Genomic DNA, 22,454 nt, shown 5'->3' with positions numbered 1-22,454 from the left:
TAAAACACTAGATTGCATGTTAATTTCTTACATGTAATCAAATTAAATTCATCAGACTTTATTTATTTATGCTTGTTTAACAACTTAATAAATATTCACATTTTGATATATAATTTTATTACTGCACATTTTTTACAGTTTAATCATTTGTTTTCTTTTTTTCAGTGTAATGTATGGTATTCTGTTTTATTTAATATCAAACTTTTATGTTAATCTTAGCTTTGTAACTTTGTTTTCTTGTAAAAATGTAGTGACTGTCCCTTTAAGAAACACTGAACATAAACAACTAATTATATTTTATCTGGTCAATACATTTTTTTTTTAAGTTTACATAAAATCTTATATTTACGTAAGTTTTTATAGAAAACCACAGAAGAAGAAAAAGGATCTGCCCAGAATTTGAACAGACGCCATGTTTATTTTAGCATTGATGCTAACCCAACCGGTTGCTAACAATTAAATAACTAATGTAATGCTTAATTATCAAGCTTTTTTTGCAAAGGGTTCTAGTCCTATTTATGCTAAGCTAATTGTTAGCATCTATTTCAAGCAGGATTTTAATAACAGCGTCGGCCATTTTCAAGGGAGTTTGCATCATATTCTAAAGCAATTTATGATTTCATGAACCTGTACTTTTTTTCTGTTTATGCTAAAAAACGATCAAATATTAGACCGAACAAGAATAAAGCACTTTATTTAGCAGTGGATTTTAAAGTATCATTTAATCAAAAACACAGAAATGTTTCAAATATTGTCAACATATCTTTGATATAAAATTATAAAATTTTTGTTTTGTCATTTTGTTTATTTACAAGGAAAGTAAAGATACAATATTTGATTAAAACTCCACTGTAATGTTGATAGTTAAAGGTTTTTCTGGAAGTTAATTTTGCACAGCGTTTACATCTTATTTAAGAACCTACTGCACAATCGAATCACAAATTTAAACTGAATGAAGCTTGTAGCATTTAATCTGGCAGATATATAACCTAAAACACTGGTTTAAATTTTCCCTTTTTTTGTTTAAGATGTGAAACAAAGCCAACAGATGGATTTTATAATTATTTTAAATGTTTTTTTCTCTAAAGGTTTTATATTTATTAACAAAATGAATCAAAATATGCTTTGATAAACTTCATTTCCAACTCACCTGTTCCTAATTACAGCTAAAAGGTGGCAAACATAAACAGCTGCATTATGGGTAATGTAGGCATTTGTTGACTCTCTTGTTGTTGTCGGTGTAAAACGATTCAGAGATGAATCTTTTTAAAATATGTTGTACGTAAATGGAGGGTTTGGATGTTTTCCCACACTGCACTGGTCTGTGGAGGTTTGGTACTGGTTTCCAGAGCCGGCGGTGACGTCACGCCGAGGCTGGGTCATGTGAAGGGCAGCAGCGGAGGAGGTTCACAGAGAGTTCAGCCGCATACATTAGGTAATAGCGTCGCACGCCGTGACATAACTAGTGCGAAGCAGGTTGAGTTGAGACATTTATCAATAAAAAAAAAGAAGAAGAAGAAAAAGCGGAGATAAGATTTAAACTTTGTTATGCAAAACAACCAGCAGACCTGGATGCGCGGAAGACTCCAGCGCTCACGCTGCGCGCCAATACGCGCATTTTATGAGGAAATTAAAGGTCTGTTCCGGCGCACACGCCCCTCATAGTGCGATGCTCCTGCTGCCTGGTCTGCGCCTCAACAACCGGCTGTAAACCTGCGGAGAGACAACTGAAAGTCGCCACTAACAGGAAGGACTCTGTCTTCTTGTTCTTCATGAGGAGAGCATCTTCTCCAGCAGGACTCCGCTAAGGTCATGTTTGACTTCATGGAATTTCAGGTTTTCGGTCCGGGAGAAATCATGGACTTCTACTCGACTTCCAGCCCCGACTGCGCGCTGCAGGACCTGGACCTGGACCAGGACCTGGACCCGGACCAGGACCGGGACCAGGACCGGGATCTGGCAGCTTTCTTCCCCGAGCTGGTCGAGTCGGACTGGCCGGAGCATCGATGCTCGCAGTGTAGGTCTAAACACACACAGAAAACCCAGTAATACAATAATGCATGTGTTTTTTCTGATGCATTTATATGAGAAAATCCGCGCTGCTTCTTTGCAGTACAGTTCATTCTTTCCATGCATCAGAAAGGGCCTGCACGTCATTACCAAAAACAGATTTAAAAATCTGAGAGGAGAGGGTAATGAAGGGAAATGTGGCATATTGATTTTTTTAATTGAAAAATTATTATATATTTGGGTAAAAATTGAAAAAAGTGGATATAATGGTTACACAGGTCTTCTCTTTGTTTGTCGATTTTTTTATTTGCATGCCAAATTTTCAGCAGTTGTTGTTTCTTAATATTAGTTTCTCCTTTATTTTTGCAAAAATAGTCAAAAATTACGTTGTGAATAGGGCTTTTGTATAAAACAATCATTTTATATGAAGTGATTTTAAAATCAATACTAAATGTATTAATTATTATCTCTTTGTAAAGCTTCTCTTATATTCAAGTTATTGCCTAAAACTGTTCATAGTCTGTTAATTTAAAATTATACAGTATAATCTGATCCTATTTTTCAAAATTTGGTCAAAAGCAAAAGTTTGAAATTGTAAGATTTCATTCAAAATGCCACAAATCACATTTAAACTAACGATTATTTTCATTATCAATTAATCTGTTGAGCTAACGATTAATCGGATTTAAAGTGGCAGATTTTTCTTTATTCATTATAAAAAATGCACTTAATGTTGCAAATAAACATATAATTCCTTTTATAAAATAAGAAAACAGGATTTTCTTAGTGAATCTTTGATCATTTGTAGCAAAGGATGCATCTGCAGCAAAACAATACACAGTGTGTGTTTGTTTACTTTTTCTTTTCAATTAACCAATTAATAATTGAACCACAGCTCTGAATTTTGCAGAATTTGATCCAGGTGAAGCTGCTTGAGGAGTTCTGGTTAGAAGATTTTTACACAAAAACTTATTAAATATCTGTATTTTTGTTCAGTTTTGTTGTTTTCTCCTCAAAGTGTGTTATTGTTTCAGAAAACCTTTTTTTTGAGTCTATATATTCTGACTAACCGATTACTAAATTAGCAGACGATTATTTCAGTAATCGATTAATTGTGATTAATTTGATTAATCGATTTAGCCTTAGCATGCAGTAACCCACTGACTGCGTGTTGTGGGATAAATTAGCGTTCAGAAGCAGCTTTGAAGGCCGGTCCGGACCCAGAGCGAGGTTCTACCCGCCCTCCGGTCGTCATCTGGTCACTGTGAGGCCCGTCAGCAGAGAGCAGAGTGTGAACGCGGGTCCATGTGGTGGTCTGCGTTTGGGACGGGGCAGAGCCGGTCAGCTGGGGGTCACCGGCGGGTTCACGGGACGGTCACTGGCTCAGGAGGTGAGAGGGGAGCTTTCCAGTGAAAGTGGAAGTGGAGAACCAGTTCAGCACCAGTTCAGAAAGCATCAACTGTGCAACTGGGAGTAAAATCCAAACGTGTGACACAGTTTCTGTCTGGTTTCATAAATCAGGAAGTAAAGATTTACTGGGCTTTGAATGGCACATAAATTAACTTTAGAAATGCCTCATTTATTTGAAATATATATATTTCCAATGATTACTGGCGATTTTTACATTTCACTCTATTTTACAAGCTTTTTATTTTTTACCAAAAGTTTAATTCAGATTGTGAAAATACAGTCATGTGCCATTGCAAACAAGACTCTCTTATGGTCAATACACGACAGTAATTATTCTCTCTCCTATTTTACATCATTTTAGACGTATTTTGAGTTTAGATTTATTATTTTGACTTTTAATGTTGAGTAAAAAAAATCACAGCTTTCTTTGAATCCTGGTCAGAATAATCAATTAAAAAATACACAAATAAATAAAACACTCTTTATAAAAAAGTGTTTAAATGTTGAAAACGTATCTGTGACATGATTTCAACATTTTTGATTAAATATTCAATATTTCAACAGGAAATATTGAATTGTTTTCTTGATGAACAATTTTTCTTAGTTTGTATAAATAAATTGATTTGATTAACAATTTAATGACTGAAATCAAAGTATTTTAATTCATCTTATACTACAGAACAATTACAAGTAACTTCAGCAACACAGCAGCTTGTTTTAAGTCAATAATTCTTTGATATTGATAAAAAAGTTTCTGCAGATTTTTTCACTTTCAACATGGGAAAAAAGTTTTGTTGTAAATAAAATAATCTGCCAATGAAACTGGAACTATTTCATCAATATTAAGGAAAAAAGTAATTAAAACTGTCTCCTATATCTTTCTGTTACTTTTGTCTCATGCTGACATATTTGCACTTAGAACTCAACCAAAATCACTTGGTAGGATTTTTTGTTTTGCCTTTGAACAAAATCCCATGGATTATTTGCCAAAGTTCACACAGCAGCACCTAATCCAAGTGGGGGGTGATTGTTTACCTCCCGCCCACGCTGCCTTCATCCTCCTCCTCCTCATCAGTCAGCGTGGCCCGTGGCGCGCTCCGGTATTGTTCTGCGTTGGGGAAACCGTCGACTCGATGGGGGTTTCCTCATCGGACCCGCCGACTGCAGGTTCAGTCAGAGGCCGCGGATCCAAGGGGACGGAGAAGAGCAATTTTTCTCATTTTGTCTCCCTGTTCTGAAGAGCTTTTCTCGCTTTCCTGTTGAGGAACGCAGCAGAGAAGGCGATCAGAAACGGGTCGACCCAAACGAGCTGCGCTGGAGGAAATCAGGAGGGATGAGAGTGAAGGCGACTGCACTGCAAAAACACAAAGTCCTACCAAGTATTGTTGAGCTCGTTTCCAGAGCAAATATGTTAGTTCACTTAAAAATAAGAAAATTAAGTTACAAGTCAGCGAGACAAAGGACCTTGTTTTCAGTAAATAATATATATTTTTTAAAAGTACTGAACTCATTTTCATTTTGGGTCGTATCAGAAATCCGAACGCTCTTAAAGGGCCAGTTGTTCCAGAACGTATCGATAAAACCCATTAAACTGCTAAAATGCTAATAAATACTGTCCCTCCTGGATTTGTGATTGTTTTTGTGGCTTTTTGTAATCAAAATCACACATTTTGTGATGCTAATTTAGAAATGTCTGTAAGGAATGTTTATATTTGCGCCAATGTATGATGTTAAATGTGACTTTTTATTTCTCGCCGTATCGGTAACAGTCGATAACTTAAAATCAACATGAAGGAGCAGTCAGTTGCTTTTGACCAATTTGGATAAAAATTAGCAGTACATTTTAAAAAAGTGGGTATCTGTTGATTTTGTGTGAATTTTGAGGATTTATTGATGTAATTTGGAGTCCAGGGGGCCACATAAAAGGCTGCGGCGGGCCACATTTGGCCGCCAGGCCTCGAGTTTGACACATGCTTACTAGAAACTAGACAAAAATACTTGGTCAAATTTTGTTTTTTTGCAGTGTAGGTCACTGAATCATGAGCTTAAAAACTAAAAATAGGAAGAAAACTTTACATGATCCTCATGCTTGGTTTTAAATTGGATTGAATCTCAGCTGGACATTAAAAAACACGTCGTACTATATTTGGTCTACTTTTTACTGCAAATATCTAAATAAAACAACACTACTTATAAGTAACTTTTATGTGCGCTATAGGGCCTTTTTAAGTAAATAATTAAATATTCATGAAAAAATCAAAGTTTCACTGGTAGATTATACATTTTTCCCATGTCATAAATTAAATAATCTGCCAGTGGAACTGGTGCTTTTTTTAATTAAATGACCATTTCCTTGCTACAAATTTACCTGCAAGTTAGTTTTATCTTATTTAATGTGCACTAAGATATTTGCATTAAAAGTTAACCAAAGCACCTAGAAAGATTTTGTGTTTTTGCAGTGATTAATGTTCAGCTTGAGCACAGAATCATTCACCTTCACAATATTTGGTCAGCTGGAATTCAGTCCAAATTAAAAGCAAACATGTAAAGTTTTTGAACTATTTTTGGTTTTTAAGCTCAAGTGTAGAAAGATATTTTCACTAAACCAGATATACTTGGAAAGAGTTTTTGTTTTTGCAGTGTAGCTGCAGGTATGCTGGATGTTTGTTTTTTTTTTTTAATCAGAAGAAATAAAATGACATGCAGCTGCTGCTTTGTGACTCTAAGTGAATCATTTATGGTGACAGAGTCCTCACTCTCATCGGTTTTTCAGTCCCACTTTGTAGTTTTATCTTGCTTTGTGTGCCAGACAAATGGCTCCACATTTAACGAGTTCAAGCTGCTTGAGAGGCTTAGTGGGGGCAGGAATGTCTTCTTCTGTCTCTGCTTCAGGATCACAGATAAAGACCGATCAGATTAGTGCAGATTATAATCCTCCTGCCGTGATAGGTAAACAAACTGAAATTTCTCTTTATTTTGTTTAGACAAAAGACAGAAACCCCATGAACTGGAGACGACCAGTTAACAATATTAGTAGATTAATTGATAATTATTTAAATAATTTATTAATCACGATTAATCATTACAGCCCCAAATAGAATAGAATATAAATATCCTTTATTGTCCCACAGTGGGAAATTTCTTTGCAAGTAATCTAAAAAAATTAAACATAAATACCAAGTATTTATAAAAACTAGTGCAGAGAAAAGTGCAACTGAGCTGATAAATCAAAAAATATACAAACTATTTACAATTAATGACAATAAAAAGCTGTGCAGCAGGAAAGTTCTGCAGATACCAACGTGGATGTAAAACATGATGTCTGAAAAAACCCTAGAAACAAAGAGTCACTATGGATGTAATCAGAATTAATCAATTAATCAATTTCTAAAATAACCGTGAACTAAAAAAAAAAAGCAATTTGCTGAGAACAACACATTCAGAGCAGCGATTAAGTTAAATCTGTACAAAAAATATATACATTTTACATTTAAGATAGAAATAAGTTTTTTGAATATATGTTTAACTTATAACTGCTAAAGTGTCGAAGTTTTAGCTTCATCTGGTTCCGATTCGGTAAAACAAATCTCAGATTAAATATTTGATTAATCGATTACTAAAATAATCGTTAGTTGTTTTTCTCTGTAATGCCACTTCGCACATCTGACCAGAAATCTTTCTAAAGTAAATCCTGAAGTTCCTGTTGAACTTTGACCTCAGGTATTGTCTCCCTGCAGGTATTGTCTTTGTGTGAATCTGGATCAACATTAGTAGCTTTTTCTTCTTTTGCTCTTTGGTTTGTCATTCTGTTTGTATTTCCTTTTGATTCCTGTAAAGCACTTTGTATTGCCTTGTTGCTGAAAATGTGCTGTATAAATAAAATGACCATTACCTCTGTGTTTTTGTAGAAACATGCTGTGTGTATAAGGTTTGTTCGGTGTTACTCTGTGTGTTTCACAGCAGTGGAAAGCCAGAGCTCCAGCTCCAGCTCCAGTTTGGATGACCTGTTTACCAGTCCGCCCTCCCCTCCTCCGCCGCCGCGAACCTACAAGCCCTGCTTTGTGTGTCAGGATAAATCCTCAGGCTACCACTATGGAGTCAGCGCCTGCGAGGGCTGCAAGGTAAGACTTTGTTCATTCAACAGCTTCACTTTAACAAGAGTACCATTTGGATGTGGTCCAGTCAAAGCGCAGACCTGCATTTGGTTGAGAATCTGCAGGATGATCTGTGGACAGGAGGCAGATCTGGAGCGTTTTTCCCAAAGTTGGCTAATTTTGTCAGTTTGAACCCCAAAAAACTTTAGGTCAGCTGCACAAGTTACAGGTCACACTGAAGGTGAAACTGAGAGGCTTTGGCCTCATTTTTATGCAAAATTAACATTTTGTACATTTTTATTCTTCCATTTGGATCTAAACTGCTTCTAAAAACAAATCAAACTCTCAAAACAACACTCAGCTGTTTATTGGCAGTAAGTTAAGGTTTTTTGGTGTCTGGAAAATGGGCCATTTCAAAAACCTCCCGAATGTTGAGCTACAAAAGAACTGCGCCGTTACCTAGCGACCGCAGCGGAATTCCACCTAGCAACCCAAACTGTTCTCCAGCACATCTGGTCAGCTGGTTTTACTGCTGTATGCGCTGTACAATGGCTACTGGAAAAGACAAATGTTTTGCGTTGACTTGTCATTCAGAAACCACTTGCTGCATTCTTGTTGGTTGTGCAGGAGGCTCCACTTCTGCTTTTTAGAGATGCATGTTCAGGAGCTAACAGCAAATTATTTGGATTTAAAATGACAAGAGCCCCTAAAGCAGTTCATTCTGAAAAAATCTCAAAATATGAGGACTAAAATCTCATTATGTAAGATTGATTTTGTGCAAAGAAAGTAATGAACATATTTAAACACCTCATAGATCTATCCTAACCCGTTCAATGCAGCATAACAGGTAACCTTAAAACCACCTGCCAGGAGGCGTTTGGACTTTTTGTTCCACTATAAATTGAACCTTTAAGCATTTGAAGTTCCCACAAGACAACTGCAAGAATTTCCTTTGACTGAGACAATCTGTTGTGTGTCTCTGCAGGGTTTCTTCCGCCGCAGCGTGCAGAAAAACATGGCGTACACCTGCCACCGTGACAGAAACTGCATCATCAACAAGATAACCAGGAACCGCTGCCAGTACTGCCGCCTGCAGAAGTGCTTCGCCGTGGGAATGTCCAAAGAGTGTAAGTGTTGGTTTTACGCTGATTCAGCAGAAAGCCCCATTAGAGACTCACTGGGGAAAATAACCTGCAATTCAGGAGTAAAAATCATGATTTGAAGAATAAATTTACATTATAGTATATTTCAGAGATTAATATCAAAATTTCAGAAATTAATATCAAAATTTCAGGGTTTTTTCCAACAAATATTTGACTTTGCAACTCAGAAATTTTGCTGTTTTTCTACAAAATTTCTGGTATTAAGACAATAAAATTTCTTATTTTGAAACGTCAAAAATGTTCTAGAAAAAAAAAAAATTTTCTTACCAAATATTTGACTTTTCAAACTCAGAAATTTAATAGTTTTTTCTAGAATCTTGACTTTTCAAATTCTGAAATTTTATTGGTTTTTCTATAACATTTCAGAGATTAATTTCAAAATTCATACGTCTTGCACATTTAAAATTTTTGGAGATCAAAAATTTTCTTGATTTTTCTAGAACATTTATGTTTTTTGGCAGAAATTTTAAATATGATTTTTTTCTAACTTGGAACACAACTATTGAGACATTTTCTACTAGAAGATTTCTGAGAACAATTTCACAATTTCTGAGAATTTTCTAGCAAATCTTCAGTTTTTGGAAGTCAGAAATTTTCTTTGTTTTTCTAGAACATTTTATTTTTCTTGCAGAAATTTAAATTATGGTTTATTTCTCATTTTAACACAACAATATATTAACACCATATGCAGGTAATTCAAGTTATAACATAAAACAGTCATTTAAATTCTAAACATGAAACAAAAGCCAAAGCAAACATTTTAATGTTTTTATAAATGTAATCCTTCTTTTCCGTCTACAGCGATCCTAATCTTCCATCGTAAAAACACATTTAAAATTTAAACTTTAAGAAACAGGAAGTCGTTATTAATAGCTCCATTTACTGGGAAAACACCCATTAAAAAGATCAACAAGCATCTGTTTGCAAAGGATGTTTTCCCTTTTTTTAAAACCGCTCAGAGCTCCATCTTCAGCCTGAGGCTTCGGCGCATCCAGCCAAAGGAGTTCGTCCTTTCAACTCCAACTGTTGCCGGCTTGAATCTGAACAGTCCACTGAGCAAAAAGCTGAACGAGAGTCTCCTCTGTCTGAAACACTCTGCCTGGGTAAAAATGATCAAACATTCAGCTTAGTGGCCCATTTACCGCGCCGCATTCAGGACAGGATGACGCCAGAGGAGCTTTTGCCCTGATTCTCGCCTTTCAGGCTGCATCCAGGCTCTCCTGTACTCTATTGGTTGAGGTTATTGGAGCTGAATGCATAAAGTGCTACAGACACCATTCAGAACTGAACACGACTTACCGTGGATCCAGAGTTAGGATAAAACTAATAACAGCCCTGGTACATTTAGATTCAGCATTATTTTCGTTTAATCAAGGGTTTCATTTGACTGAAGACAAATAATATCTTCGACATTGCAGAGATCTTAGAATATTTCTAAGAATGAACTCTGAAATTCTGAGATTAATCTAAAAAACTTTAAAAAAAAATTCTGAAAATTCCAGAGTTTGAAAAGTTGAATATTTGCTAGAAAAAATCAGAAAATTTTAGATTAATTTCAGTAATTTTGTAGAAAAACAACAAAATTTCTGACTTTGAAAAGTTTAATATTTGCCTGAAAAAATTGAAATTTTATTGATTTTTTTGTAGAAAATTTCTAAAATTAATCTAAAATCTCTGAGTTTGAAAAGCAAATATTTGCTAGAAAAAGTAAAATTATGAGATTATTCTTAGAAATATCACAGAAAAAAACAATGACATTTCTTGGTTTGAAAAGTCAAGTATTTGCTGAAAAAGTTTATTTTTTTATAGAAAATTTCTGAAATTAATGTCAAAATTTCAGTTTGAAAAGTCGAATATTTGCTTGCAAACCGTCAGAAATGTTGAGATTAATTACAAAAACATGCACTAAGTAAGTGTGAGCAGCGCCTCAGTGAGCAGCGCGGAGCTGTGCGATGCAGTGACCTAGATAACTGAGAATGTGTTTCATGGCAGGAGGAGGCTGCAGGACTCAGGATCCACCCAGTTTCATTTTCTCATTGTTACTCACGCAAACGCATTACATAAACACATCACATGTATGAGACAGTTGTACACGGTGTAACTGCTCCCAGGCCGCTCGGTAAGTGTGTAATGCGATCGCCGTCTGTTTACCAAATGACTGCTGGATTTAGGGCATCCGGAGGAGGAGGGAGAGGAGGAGGAGCTGGCGGTTGGAGGGAGGGAGGAAGGTGGAGGCTGAGCTGTTGCGTAATCCTGAGCTTCCCTGACATGTGCGTAGCTGCCTGAGCCAAGTCAGTGGGACGACCCAAAACGTGTCGACACCAAAGCGATTATAAAAGACTAACCTGTATATTTACACACAGAGACCTGCAAGCTGCATTCACTGACACAGACGAGACAAAATAAAAACAAAGCTGAAGGACTAGTTTTAAAAAACATTTCTATTATTTAATAGAAATGTTTTCAAAAATAAATTTATTACTAAATTATTTATTTATATAAGTAATAAAATATATAATTTTTATGTACAAATAAAGTTTATTTACTTCTGCTTCTTTTTTTTATCTGCTTTTTTTTTGTATTTTTTTTCTTTGAATTGCCTCTGGCTGAAAGGTGCTATTTAAATAAAGTTGCATTAGATAGCTTTGAGTTGGTATGTAAGGTAATTTCATTTATATATCACATTTTCAGCAACAAGGCATTTCAAAGTGCTTTGCATGAATTACAGGAAATACAAACAAAACAAAAAAACTGAAGAAAAACAAAACAGCAAAAGTAATTTCTGAACTAATAGGAGTTTCTGTGAATCTCAGCTTGTTCTAACTAACAGGTTTTATTTATAGTGAACTCTTCAACAGGAATTGAAAGAACGGTTCTGTTGTGACGAGCTTTAAGGCTTCTCACTTTTCTAGTCACTGGAAATAGTTCAGTGTAATTTAATCCTTGGTGATTTGTCACGTCAGTGAAATTAGGCTTGATTCATAACCTAAAAATGCAGCTAATGGTTATGTGGTTATTAATAGATTAATATTTTGTTAAGTACCTACATCTTTCCAATGTCAGAAGATTTTAAGATTCTGGGAATAACTTTGCAATGATTAAAAATAAAAAATATCTGCATCTGCACTCACCGCCTGTGCTGGGGGACAAAATGTGAACCATTTTTAAAAGGAAGCCATTATGCAAAATGTATGTTTTGAGCCTTTTTATCTTTCCATTTGGGTCTTAACTGCTTATAAAAGCAGCCCAAGTACTTAAAACACACAGACATCTTTTGGAAATAAGTTCATGTTTCTTGGTGTCTGGAAAATGAGCCCTTTCAAAAGTAAAGTCACAGTCAAGAGGCACAGCACTGTTACCTAGCAACCACAGCCAAACCCTGCCCATAATCTAGCAACCCAGGCTGAGCTCCAGCACATTTGGTCAGCTGGTTTTATCGCTTTATAATGAGTGCAGTTGTTGACTTCCAGAAACCACCTGTTTCATTCTTGTGGGTTGTGCAGGAGGCTCTACTAGTGCTTTTCAAATATGTGTGATTGCAGTTCTGTTTGCAGCAATTTTCACATGCAAGTGTAAATGTTGAGTGTGTGACCAGCAACTGGTTATTTGGATTTAAAGTGACTTGAGATGTCCTTCAGAACATCTCATTGTTCTGAAGGACCTCAACTGACCAAGCAGAAATCAAACTATCTCAGAATCATTTTGAGGAAAAAATTTAATGAATATGTTTAACACTTAGACCTGTCCTAACTGGTTCAAAGAAGCATAACAAATTTTTGTCAGAGGCCTCACAAAATCAGTCAAATGGCCCTCAAGCCACCCTTTGAACAATCCTGAATGCTGTATTCTGTTAACATTTTTTTTTTTATTCCATTCCTCTTTCCCAGCGGTGAGAAATGACAGAAACAGGCGGAGAGGCAAGAAGGAGGCGGTGAAGATGACCATCATGGAGACGTACGAGCTGACGGCCGAGCTCGGCCTGATCGTGGAGAAGATCTGCAGGGCGCATCGAGAAACCTTCCCCTCCCTCTGCCAGCTGGGGAAATACACCACAGTGAGTCCGACAGAACCCCTGAACACAAAAAACTAAATAATTCTGTCTGGATACCCAGAACTGCTCAGAGAAATGAAACCAGTTCCTCCATGTCCAGCTGTTTTTATCCATTATGACTCCATTGGGAGTCTCTTGTCCTAAACTGTTCATAGTAGAAGATGGTAGACTCAACGCAAATGTTTTACAGTGTATAATTAGATATAGAAGCAGTATATTTCTTTGTACAAAAACAAGACTGAGGTAAAAATGTAAACAACAGAATGACATTAAGCATATAAAATATTCACAGAAGCAGCTAAAACACCGAGAGCTGTGAGCCGTCGACCTTTGAACTCGTACAGCTTTTCCTCTCTGGGATTATTGTGGTAGCACGTCGGGGCGTCTGCTGCGATCCGCTGCAGGGAGGGATTTAAGATAATCGGCATTTAAAGCTCTGGTCGTTATTCGGAGAGCCTCTCGTTTCTGAAAGGTCAGAGCTCAGCGGAAGAGCGACCGAACAAATGCCTGCTCCTGTCACTTTCTGTCCGAATTACTGATGCAGCGGGGAAATGCAGCACAACACAGCTGCAAGAAGGAGAATGCTTCACTTCATTTCCACCCGTCCTGCGTCTTTGGACGTCTCCACCTGACGATGACGATGGGGGATGGGATTCGGTCGTCTTTGAGCAGAACAACACAAATTAAACATACGTTGTCCAGACAATGTAGGAGCTTATTTTAGGTTAATAATTCCTTAATATTGATGAGATATTTGTACTAGAAACTAAACCAAAATACTTTGTAAGATTTTGTGTTTTTGCAGCAGAGGAAACTTCTCTCATTTGTTAATTTGTCTTTAAATTCGGCAAACAGGCATAAAACTGTGTGCAACAATTGTTATGTAATTACAGTATTGTTTTATTTCTAATTAAATTACTTAATAGTATTACATTACATACAGCTACAAAAGCAGTTGTTGAGTTATAATTACCACAACAAAATAAAATCTTATTTTAAATCTGTCTTAAAAAGTAAGTACACCCTTTGATTCAGTTGTAAAAGCCATTTTAGCCTTGAGCAGCATCTCCAAAATGATTTTCTGTTTGAAGAAGAAAATAAATACAAACAAGCATCTTTAAATAAGTCAAGTTTCAACAATGAGTTTTGTGATAATTATGTCAAATACGAGACGCTTCATGCAACAAATCAGGAGCGTCCACCTCTTACAGGAAGAGAACACGTTTCTGTAATAATGACTCACTAATTAAAGAAATGCACGTTGATCTGGAGTGTCCTTTACAAAAACACTGTTCTGTTACATAACTGTGGCTCAGTGAGTCACTGGGAGTGATGGGCGCTAATTATAGGAACAGGGATGGGAATAAAACGCAGCTGGACTCAGACAACGACTTAAGCACAATTTTCATTTAAGTAGATTTAATAATGGATACTTTTGACTTTCTACTTCACTACATTTCTACAAAACCGTCGCATTACTCCCATCCCTGAAATTATGATGCATAGAATCACATATCTAAGTCTAAACTGTCACAGAGAGTAAACACAATAAAAACATCTATGGCATTGTTCATTAAAACGGCACATTACGAATGTATTAAAATTAAATACAATCAGTACACTTAATGTTATTGTATTAGCAATTAGGTAAAGCATTCTGTGAGTACTTTGACTTTTAAAATCTAAGGATTTTTAAAAGCCTGTACTTATTTACTTTTACTCAAGTAAAATGAGTAAAAGTGGTACTTTTACTTTCACTAAAGTACATTTTCGTCTGTGTATTTGTACTTTTACAGGCAAATTTTTTTTAGTTCTTTCTCCACCACTTGGCTGCTTTTATTATCTACAAATGTTTTAAAAGTAGCTATCTCGACGCTATGCTTCCTATCTTTCTTCACTATCCATCTTTAGAGAATAGGCTCTCCAGATTCTAGAAACCTTTGGGGTTTTTTCTTTTGTAATAGAGGATTCTGTTGCAAAATCTGTAAATAGAAATAAAGTTTAATTTAACATTGTTAGCTTTCATAGTAAAACTATTTGTAGAAAATAATTTTATTTTGTAGCAGCAGGGGCAAAAGTGTCATTTTAAATGGAAAAAGCTGCTAGGCCCTGCCATGTGAGCTTGTAGTAAATTTTAAACGTGTTCTTTTGCTTTCTTTACACTACTGTCTCTGTCTGCGTCATATTTGTGTACTGCATGACTAATGCAGATTTGACGCACAACAGTATGTGCGTCAAATCATTCAAGTAAAGATTACATGAAAAAACAAAACAAATATCATCTAAAACTACAGGAAAAAGTTTAAATTGTATTGTCTTTAGAGCTGGGGTTGATTTTTAACATGTATATATATATTAGCCTTGTCATCCACTTTAAAACAATTTTTGTGTGATTAGATGAGTCACACGCACCCAGCAGTATGAGGAAAGCCTGACAGGTTCCAGTCATCACTGTTACATAAGTTGTTCTGGTTTATCCAGGAACATAATAATGCTCCACATACTTGTGGTTTGTTGTTCTGTGTCAAAAGGGAATGTTACTAGGCTACTGAATACCTGGGAATCTTTTAGAAATGCCACTTCCTGGTCTGGAATCCGTTCATGTGTGAGAATTTTACTTATTTATTTATTTACTTAACCAAAGTCAGCTTTTTCATAAACAACAAAAATTCTGCTTGTAGTGAGACATCTTACTGTGAATCTGCTCCCCTCTGTTCAGATAAATTTACAGTATGGTTCGACAGTTTCTCTGTTTCATTTTGCTTGGTAGCTGAAATAAACAAACAATATAGAAAGTAGAAAGTGTACTTGATTTACAAACTAAGCCTAAGAACTTATCTTCAACTGAAAAATGACAGAAGGCTAGGCTAGCCAATTAGCATCAAACAAACACCGTTATGAAGGTAATGCCAGCTTATAACAGAGAAGAAATTAAAAACATTTAATAAACGAAACATTAAATAAACGAGTTGCAAAGCTAATATTAGCACCAAAATTTACACATCAAAGCATTAGTTAACAATCGTTAAGGAACTGTTATATTTTTTAACAGAACCGCTAAAGGTTCAACGTATCTCTGAGGACCCCTGAGCTGTCTAACAAGGTGCCTGATGTAAAACACTAAATTCATCATGGAAGAAAAACAAACCGCATTAGGACGTTTATAACACTCCAGTCACCCTGGGTTCTTTAAAATGTCCCTCCAAGCAGTCATACTTTCACCACTATTTTAAACTGATCTTGATAAACATTTCTCTGAAGTTATCATGTTGTTGGTTTTTTTTTTTTTTTTGTATTTTGGCTGCATTTTAAAGCTTTTCTACCTATGTTTAAATAAAAGTTTAGTGAGTAACAAACAAAACTGCAAAATACAATCCTTCAGTACTATTGATCAGCATGTTTTAAAGATTGCAAAAACATTTGTTAAAAAAAGAAAGAAAATCTTAAAATGATGATGCAGGAGGTGTACATCGTCTGTTTAAAAAAAATCCCAATCATAATTGTACACTGAATTTGTTTTTGATCATTTTAAACTCCTCCTGTATCCTTTGAGGACTGAAGACACTGTTTGCGTTTCCTCTTCCACACAGAACTCCAGTTCAGACCACCGGATCCAGTTGGACCTCGGGTTGTGGGACAAGTTCAGCGAGCTTGCCACCAAGTGCATCATCAAGGTGGTGGAGTTCGCCAAGAGAGTCCCAGGCTTCACAGGCCTGACCATCGCCGACCAGATCACTCTGCTGAAAGCCGCCTGCCTTGACATCCTGGTAACCACATCTGTTTTTATCTGCTTCACACTGAGGGCATTCATGTCTAACTGTCATTGTCTACGTTTGAAAATGGACCAAAATTACCAGTAACTGGCCAATATGGCATATTGCAGAAACACACATAACGATAGCTGCTCATGATTTCTTTCTGATTCTCTGAATAAAACTTATATTTATGGCATGTAAATGGGAATAATAATAAAAATATATATGGCATAATTTTTAGTTTTCACTTGTGTTTTGGCTTAGAACAAATAATTGTATTTAATTTTATATCAGAAAAGACAAAAAGGAGGAAGGAAAGAAGGAGGAAGGGAAAGAAAGAATAAAGGAATGGAGGAAAGAAGCAGACAAGGAGGGGAAAAAGGAGAAAAGGAAGGGAGGGAAAAAGCAAAGAAAGAAGGAAGGAAGTAGAAAAAGAAGTAGGGGAGGAAGGATGGAAATGAAAGAGGGAAAGAAAGAGTAACAGGAGGAGGAAATTAATTAATAAAATCTTTCTGACTTGGTATGAGCAGTGATATTTTCTTTCTTCTTGTCTCAGATCCTCAGGATTTGCACTCGCTACACTCCGGACCAGGACACCATGACGTTCTCCGACGGCCTGACTCTGACCCGCACTCAGATCCACAACGCCGGCTTCGGGCCGCTCACCGACCAGGTCTTCACGTTTGCCGGTCAGCTGCTTCCTCTGGAGATGGACGAGACGGAGAGCGGGCTGCTCAGCGCCATCTGCCTCGTCTCCGGAGGTACCGGCCCGTCTCACACGTGAGTTACGCTTCGCCGCCGCCCGAGGTAACCGCGTCTCTGTGGCAAACAGATCGCCAGGACCTGGAGGAGCCGTCAAAGGTGGAGGTGCTGCAGGAGCCGCTGCTGGAGGCGCTGAAGATCTACTCGCGGCGGCGCCGACCCAGCATGCCCCTGATGTTCCCCAAAGCCCTGATGAAGATCACCGACCTGCGCAGCATCAGCGCTAAAGGTGAGAACAACCAGAACATTTAATTAAATCAAGAATCTTACCCTGGTTTTCTATAACAAATGTTACATTTGAGTAACTTGAGTAACTTTTTTAATGACTTTTAAGACTATTTTTACTGCACTGTACTTTTCTTTTTTACTTGAGTGATTTTATTTTGAAGTATCGCTACTTGTACTTGTTTTTACAAAACAAAAAAGAAGATGCAAAATTAGAAAGTTTCGTCTAAAAGTCTCATATATAAATGGCTACAACTTGTTGTCCCTATTTTCATTCTAATAGGGACCCCTACTGTCAAAGAGGTGAACTGCAACAAGAGCAGGGGGGTAAAAAATTACTCAACTTCAACTTCAGGATGATGGCCATTTCTCAAGATGGCCATCATCTTGTAAAAAGTCAGGCATATTGTTACTATGCCTTACTTTTTACTTTTACTTTGGTAGTTTTATTGTGAAGTATTTCTACTCTTACTTGAGTTAAATTTCTGGATTTTGTACCCACTGAATGAAAAACAAACAAAAATCCTCCAGACACATACCTGCAGTTTTTGTTGAAGTTTCATCAGTTTTCTAGAGAAATAAAATGATTAGGAAACATTTTTCTTTGGCCTGATTTTGTTATTTTGTATGAATCATTTTGGTCTTTAAAATGACCAGAGTGGTTTTAGACATTAAATGATTAATAACTAAAATACTTTTTGACTTTTGGATTTGTTGAAGTAGTGCTACTCTTACTTGAGTACCTTTATTCTCCCCTCTGAATGAGAGTGAATAGCAGCTTTGCTGGTTGAAGAACAATCCACAGAAAAGCCGCAACGGGCTACAAGCCGCACGGTTCAAAACGTGGGGAAAAAGTAGCGGCTTATAGCCCTAAAAATACTGTAACTTTGAGGTCTATTGAAAGGCGCTGTGTGCGTTCCTGCAGGAGCAGAGCGCGTTGTGACACTGAAGATGGAGATCCCCGGCTCCATGCCTCCTTTGATCGAGGAGATGATGGAGGATCTGCAGAACCTGGAGACCAGCCAGCACTCACACAGCCTCTCCTCTCACTCTCAGCACACACGCTGCTCCGGCCTCGCAGTCTGAAGACGCCGCAGAACTTTTTCTTCCTCCCCAGAGAGAGATTACTAACGATGTAAAAGTGCAGATGCAGTCCAGAAGGTCACTAGTCTCTTACCTCCGTAAAACGTCTGGGAATATTTCAGAGTTAGATCTGCAGACGTGACAAATGAGATTCAGCTTTCACATTAACAACATGGTAGTTGCAGTGAGATGAAATCCTGCTTCGATGGAAGGTAAAAGTAGAACGATGCAGTAACTTTGTAGTCTCTCTTTTTGTTTTCCTGCAACGCTGTGGCAGGAATCTCATAACCTCTGAGAACCACTCTCAGCTTTTGTTTACCACATCTGGGTCTTACTGTATTTATATTTGCATGATGATTTATTAATTTTTACCTCACTGAAAAACGCCGTCAGTATTCAGTAGAAAGAGAGGGCACATGTGGAAAGGACTCGTTAAATCTTTTTAGTTTCTTAAACAGGGAAACAAGTAAAGGGAAAAAAGGTCAAACGTTGAACTGGTTCCCAGGTTGATGCAGGGAACTTGAGAGAGGAAAGAGGACATTTATGTCATCCAAATAGTGGAGATGGATCGTTTAACTGCCATGTTTTTGTGATGAAACAAAAATAAATCCTCCAAAAATACAAAATCTTGAATATTTTTGTCATGTTCCTGGTGCAGCTATATTAATACATTTGAAATCAGGCAAAACTAACTTATGAGTAACTTCTTATCAAAATATAGGAGCTTTTTAAGTCAATAATTCCTTAATACTGATGGAAAAATACTAGATTATTTAATTTATAAGACGGGAAAAATGTCTTGTTAAATAATCTGCAATATTAATTTCCTTAATATTAAGTAACGTTCTTGCAGAAAAGTTAGTTTTCTCTTATTTCAAGTGAACTAAGATATTTGCACAAGGAACTAGACTAAAAATATGTGGTAACATTTTGTATTTTAGCAGTAAAGATAAATAATTTCAAAACTTTTGAAACTTTAGAGCCAAAAGTTGCAATAACTTCTTGTCTGTGTGTTCACATTCTCTAACTAATAATCAAGGGAATCCCATTTTATTTTAATTTCTACATTCAGTTGGACCACATCTGGGGAATCACAGTTTTTTCTGTCAGATTTAGCTATGGACTTTGACTAGACCATCCTCTTCAGAAGACATTATATGGTTGGATGTATCCTTTTCATCTTCAGCTGTTTCAACAAATACCTGAAGTTTATTGTGTTTAAACTGACTGCTGTTGGAACCATTCATGCCTTCATTCAGTTTAACGAAAAACTCAAGTTGTGGGTATAAATAACTACCAACATGTTTCACTGTGAGTCTGGTGTTCTGTGGTGATGTGCAGTGTTGTTTCTGTGTGAGACAGTTTTACAATTATGGCACAGAAGTTATCGTTTTATTTTGCTTCATATTTTCTTCTGAAAGGCTTTGGGAAATTTTCCAACTCCAGACATTTGGAAAACACAGGAGATTTCTGTCAACTTGCCAATGTTGATGTCCAAACAAATTATTTCATCTCCAATCTTGGATAAATTTCTCTGATGTCACTGCCTGACAATATTTTAATGGTTTCTAGTTTATTCCAAACGTAACACTGTTTTCTCTGAAGTTCTCATTACGTCCAGCTGACATTAACATTTCTGGAAAGACCAGATAAAAATGACATTATTCAATCTTATAGTGCAGCAGGAATAACTTTATTGGGGAAAAGAAAATTAGCCACTGAAAAATTCAACATGGCGACCATTTTTCAAGAAGGAAAATACATTTTTGCACTAAAATCACCAATTAAATTATTGTGTTTGGTGTTCAATCACAGCCAACATATTTTAAACCATAGAAATTATACATACATTTTATTGATCTTGTGTTCCTTTTTCTGGAGGACATTTTTCAAAGTGGTTGTAATTGAGAACTTTGGGCCAAAATTGGCAGCAGTTACACTGAAGAGCTTAACTACACAAATGTCATTGAAAATTACTAATTATACATGAAAATGTGTGCATGCTAACTCTAAACTGCTAAATATATGAAAAACTTAGCACAAGCTAACGCTTAACCACTAAACACATCAAAATATTTTGCTCTGCTAATGCTATACTGCTACATTTTACACATAAGTTCAAGCTATGCTGCTCTGCAAAAACAAAACTGAGCAGAAGCTAACATTAGCCATTGAGACAATTGTTTCTGTCACATCTTCATCGCTAACAGCTAGTTCTCAGTTTCAGCTTTTATATCTGATTTTGCTTCATATCACATTCAATTTAGAATGACCAAAATCAAAAACATACGATGTGATAAAGTTAATCCCAGTGGTGAAAATGGATCACATTTTATTGCAATAACTGGTTTTCAAGCCTCAAAAGCGGCGGCCATCTTGAGAAATGGCCATCATCCTGAAGTTGAAGTGGCTCATGGGGAATTTAAAAGAAATTTAACAGAAATATTTACGGTTGTATCCACAATTGAAGTATTTCACAGATGTGCTGCACTGTTATTGGCCTGGAAAAGCTTTTGTGGCATTTAACAAAGAAGAAAGTAATAAAATGGTGGAAAAGATTGTATGTAATCTGAAGAGAACCTATAATGGGGACTCATTATTAAAGGACCTTAGATTAAACATTTAGTAAACTTTTTTCTTCTTTTTAGTCTTTAAATGTGGTTACTGAAGGGCAGACAGGCACACACACAGCTGACACCAGATATTTACATTTACATGCTGAAAATGTAGATGATTTCTTGAGATTCTGTTATTTTTCCATTGTGAAAACATGACGGTTTAATAAAGGTGTTTTACACTTTTTATATCCACTGTACGTGTGAAAAAGTAACGTATGAGCTCGTTTTGTGGTCAGTGCTTCTGGGTGCGCTCCAGCATAATGAAACATTTATCACCATGTTAGTAAGCTAAATATCAAATACATATATCTTAGACTTCATGAATGAAATTATCTAAATACAGATTATCATTATTAATTCTTATTGCTGGAAATATTTTTTGCTTTTTTTTAATATCAGGATTAAACATATGAACAGTAAAATGATTTTGTAGCCTTTGTTGCACTGTTGGGCATTTTCATTTACATCCTCTATTTTTATTTCCTGTTTCCAGTTTTAACTACAAAGTTAATGTTCTTATCAGTCTGAGCTGCTGGTTGTTTTTCCTACACTGTGTTTGTGAGGAAGCTACAAACATAACTAAAGAACATTAAAAAATACATTTTATTAAACTTGAAAATTGTTGTATTAATTAGAAGAAGGAAAAGCCGGTCTGATATGAAAGAGAACCAGAAATAATGATATGAATTAGAAGTTACTGGATATAAGCAGCTCAACATGCATCCTATGAAAACTCACATGTGCCTGCCATTAATGTGCCAACATTTAGTTTTTACTTCTCTTTTTAAGTTTCTGCTACAAACCAGCGCAGTGTGAAAACTGTTTGTACATATGATCATTTTTCAATTGTAAAATTTCATTTATGAAATCATTAAACATTCACTGTTTTTCTTTGTCTATAATTTTTTTTTTGTTTATTGAACTTTGCCGTTGTGTTTTAGAAATGTTCTTCCCTGTCAGGAGTTAAAGTTTCACATCACTTTCCTTTATTCAGGACTGCAGCGCCCCCTGTTGGTTCACTAGGAGACTTTTCATTTTGCCCCACTGATCTGTTAACGTTAAATTATATTAAATCCCTAAAGTACAGAGTTACTGCTTCGCATGTCACAACATTAACAAGCCGGTTTCTTTCTTTCTTTTCTTAAAAATATACAGTTAACTTTCTGCAGCCACCAGGTTGAAAACAAACATTGTTTTATAATAAAATGATTTCTATTTAAGTTTAGTTTTGCTTCAGTATTTTATATAAAGCCTTAACTGCTGTGGAAAAATGAAGAACAAGA

The 22,454-nt window shown here is 36.1% G+C and overlaps 1 protein-coding gene across 3 annotated transcripts; it reads left to right on the top strand.

The window, feature by feature from the left end:
- Window positions 1–1,400: 1,400 nt before the first annotated feature.
- On the top strand, window positions 1,401–22,061 carry LOC129370936 (retinoic acid receptor beta-like). Of its 3 annotated transcripts, XM_055047224.1 has the most exons (9): window positions 1,401–2,017; window positions 7,381–7,541; window positions 8,500–8,641; window positions 12,565–12,731; window positions 16,319–16,495; window positions 17,040–17,244; window positions 17,316–17,474; window positions 17,754–17,797; window positions 18,396–18,513. In XM_055047224.1, the coding sequence occupies exons 1-9, from the start codon at window positions 1,813–1,815 to the stop codon at window positions 18,411–18,413; spliced, it is 1,278 nt and encodes a 425-aa protein (XP_054903199.1). In that variant the 5' UTR covers window positions 1,401–1,812; the 3' UTR covers window positions 18,414–18,513. The 3 variants fall into 3 exon arrangements, with proteins under 3 accessions (XP_054903199.1, XP_054903196.1, XP_054903197.1); XM_055047221.1 differs by lacking the exon at window positions 17,754–17,797 and having other exon boundaries at window positions 18,396–22,061; XM_055047222.1 differs by having other exon boundaries at window positions 17,754–18,488.
- The last annotated feature ends 393 nt before the right edge of the window (window positions 22,062–22,454 follow it).

The sequence above is a fragment of the Poeciliopsis prolifica genome, unplaced genomic scaffold, assembly GCF_027474105.1.
Source record: "Poeciliopsis prolifica strain line A6 unplaced genomic scaffold, Auburn_PproV2 SCAFFOLD025, whole genome shotgun sequence".
Taxonomy (NCBI): Eukaryota; Metazoa; Chordata; class Actinopteri; order Cyprinodontiformes; family Poeciliidae; genus Poeciliopsis; species Poeciliopsis prolifica.
Note: the sequence above shows the minus strand (reverse complement) of the source record. Positions and strands in the feature narration are given on the sequence as shown.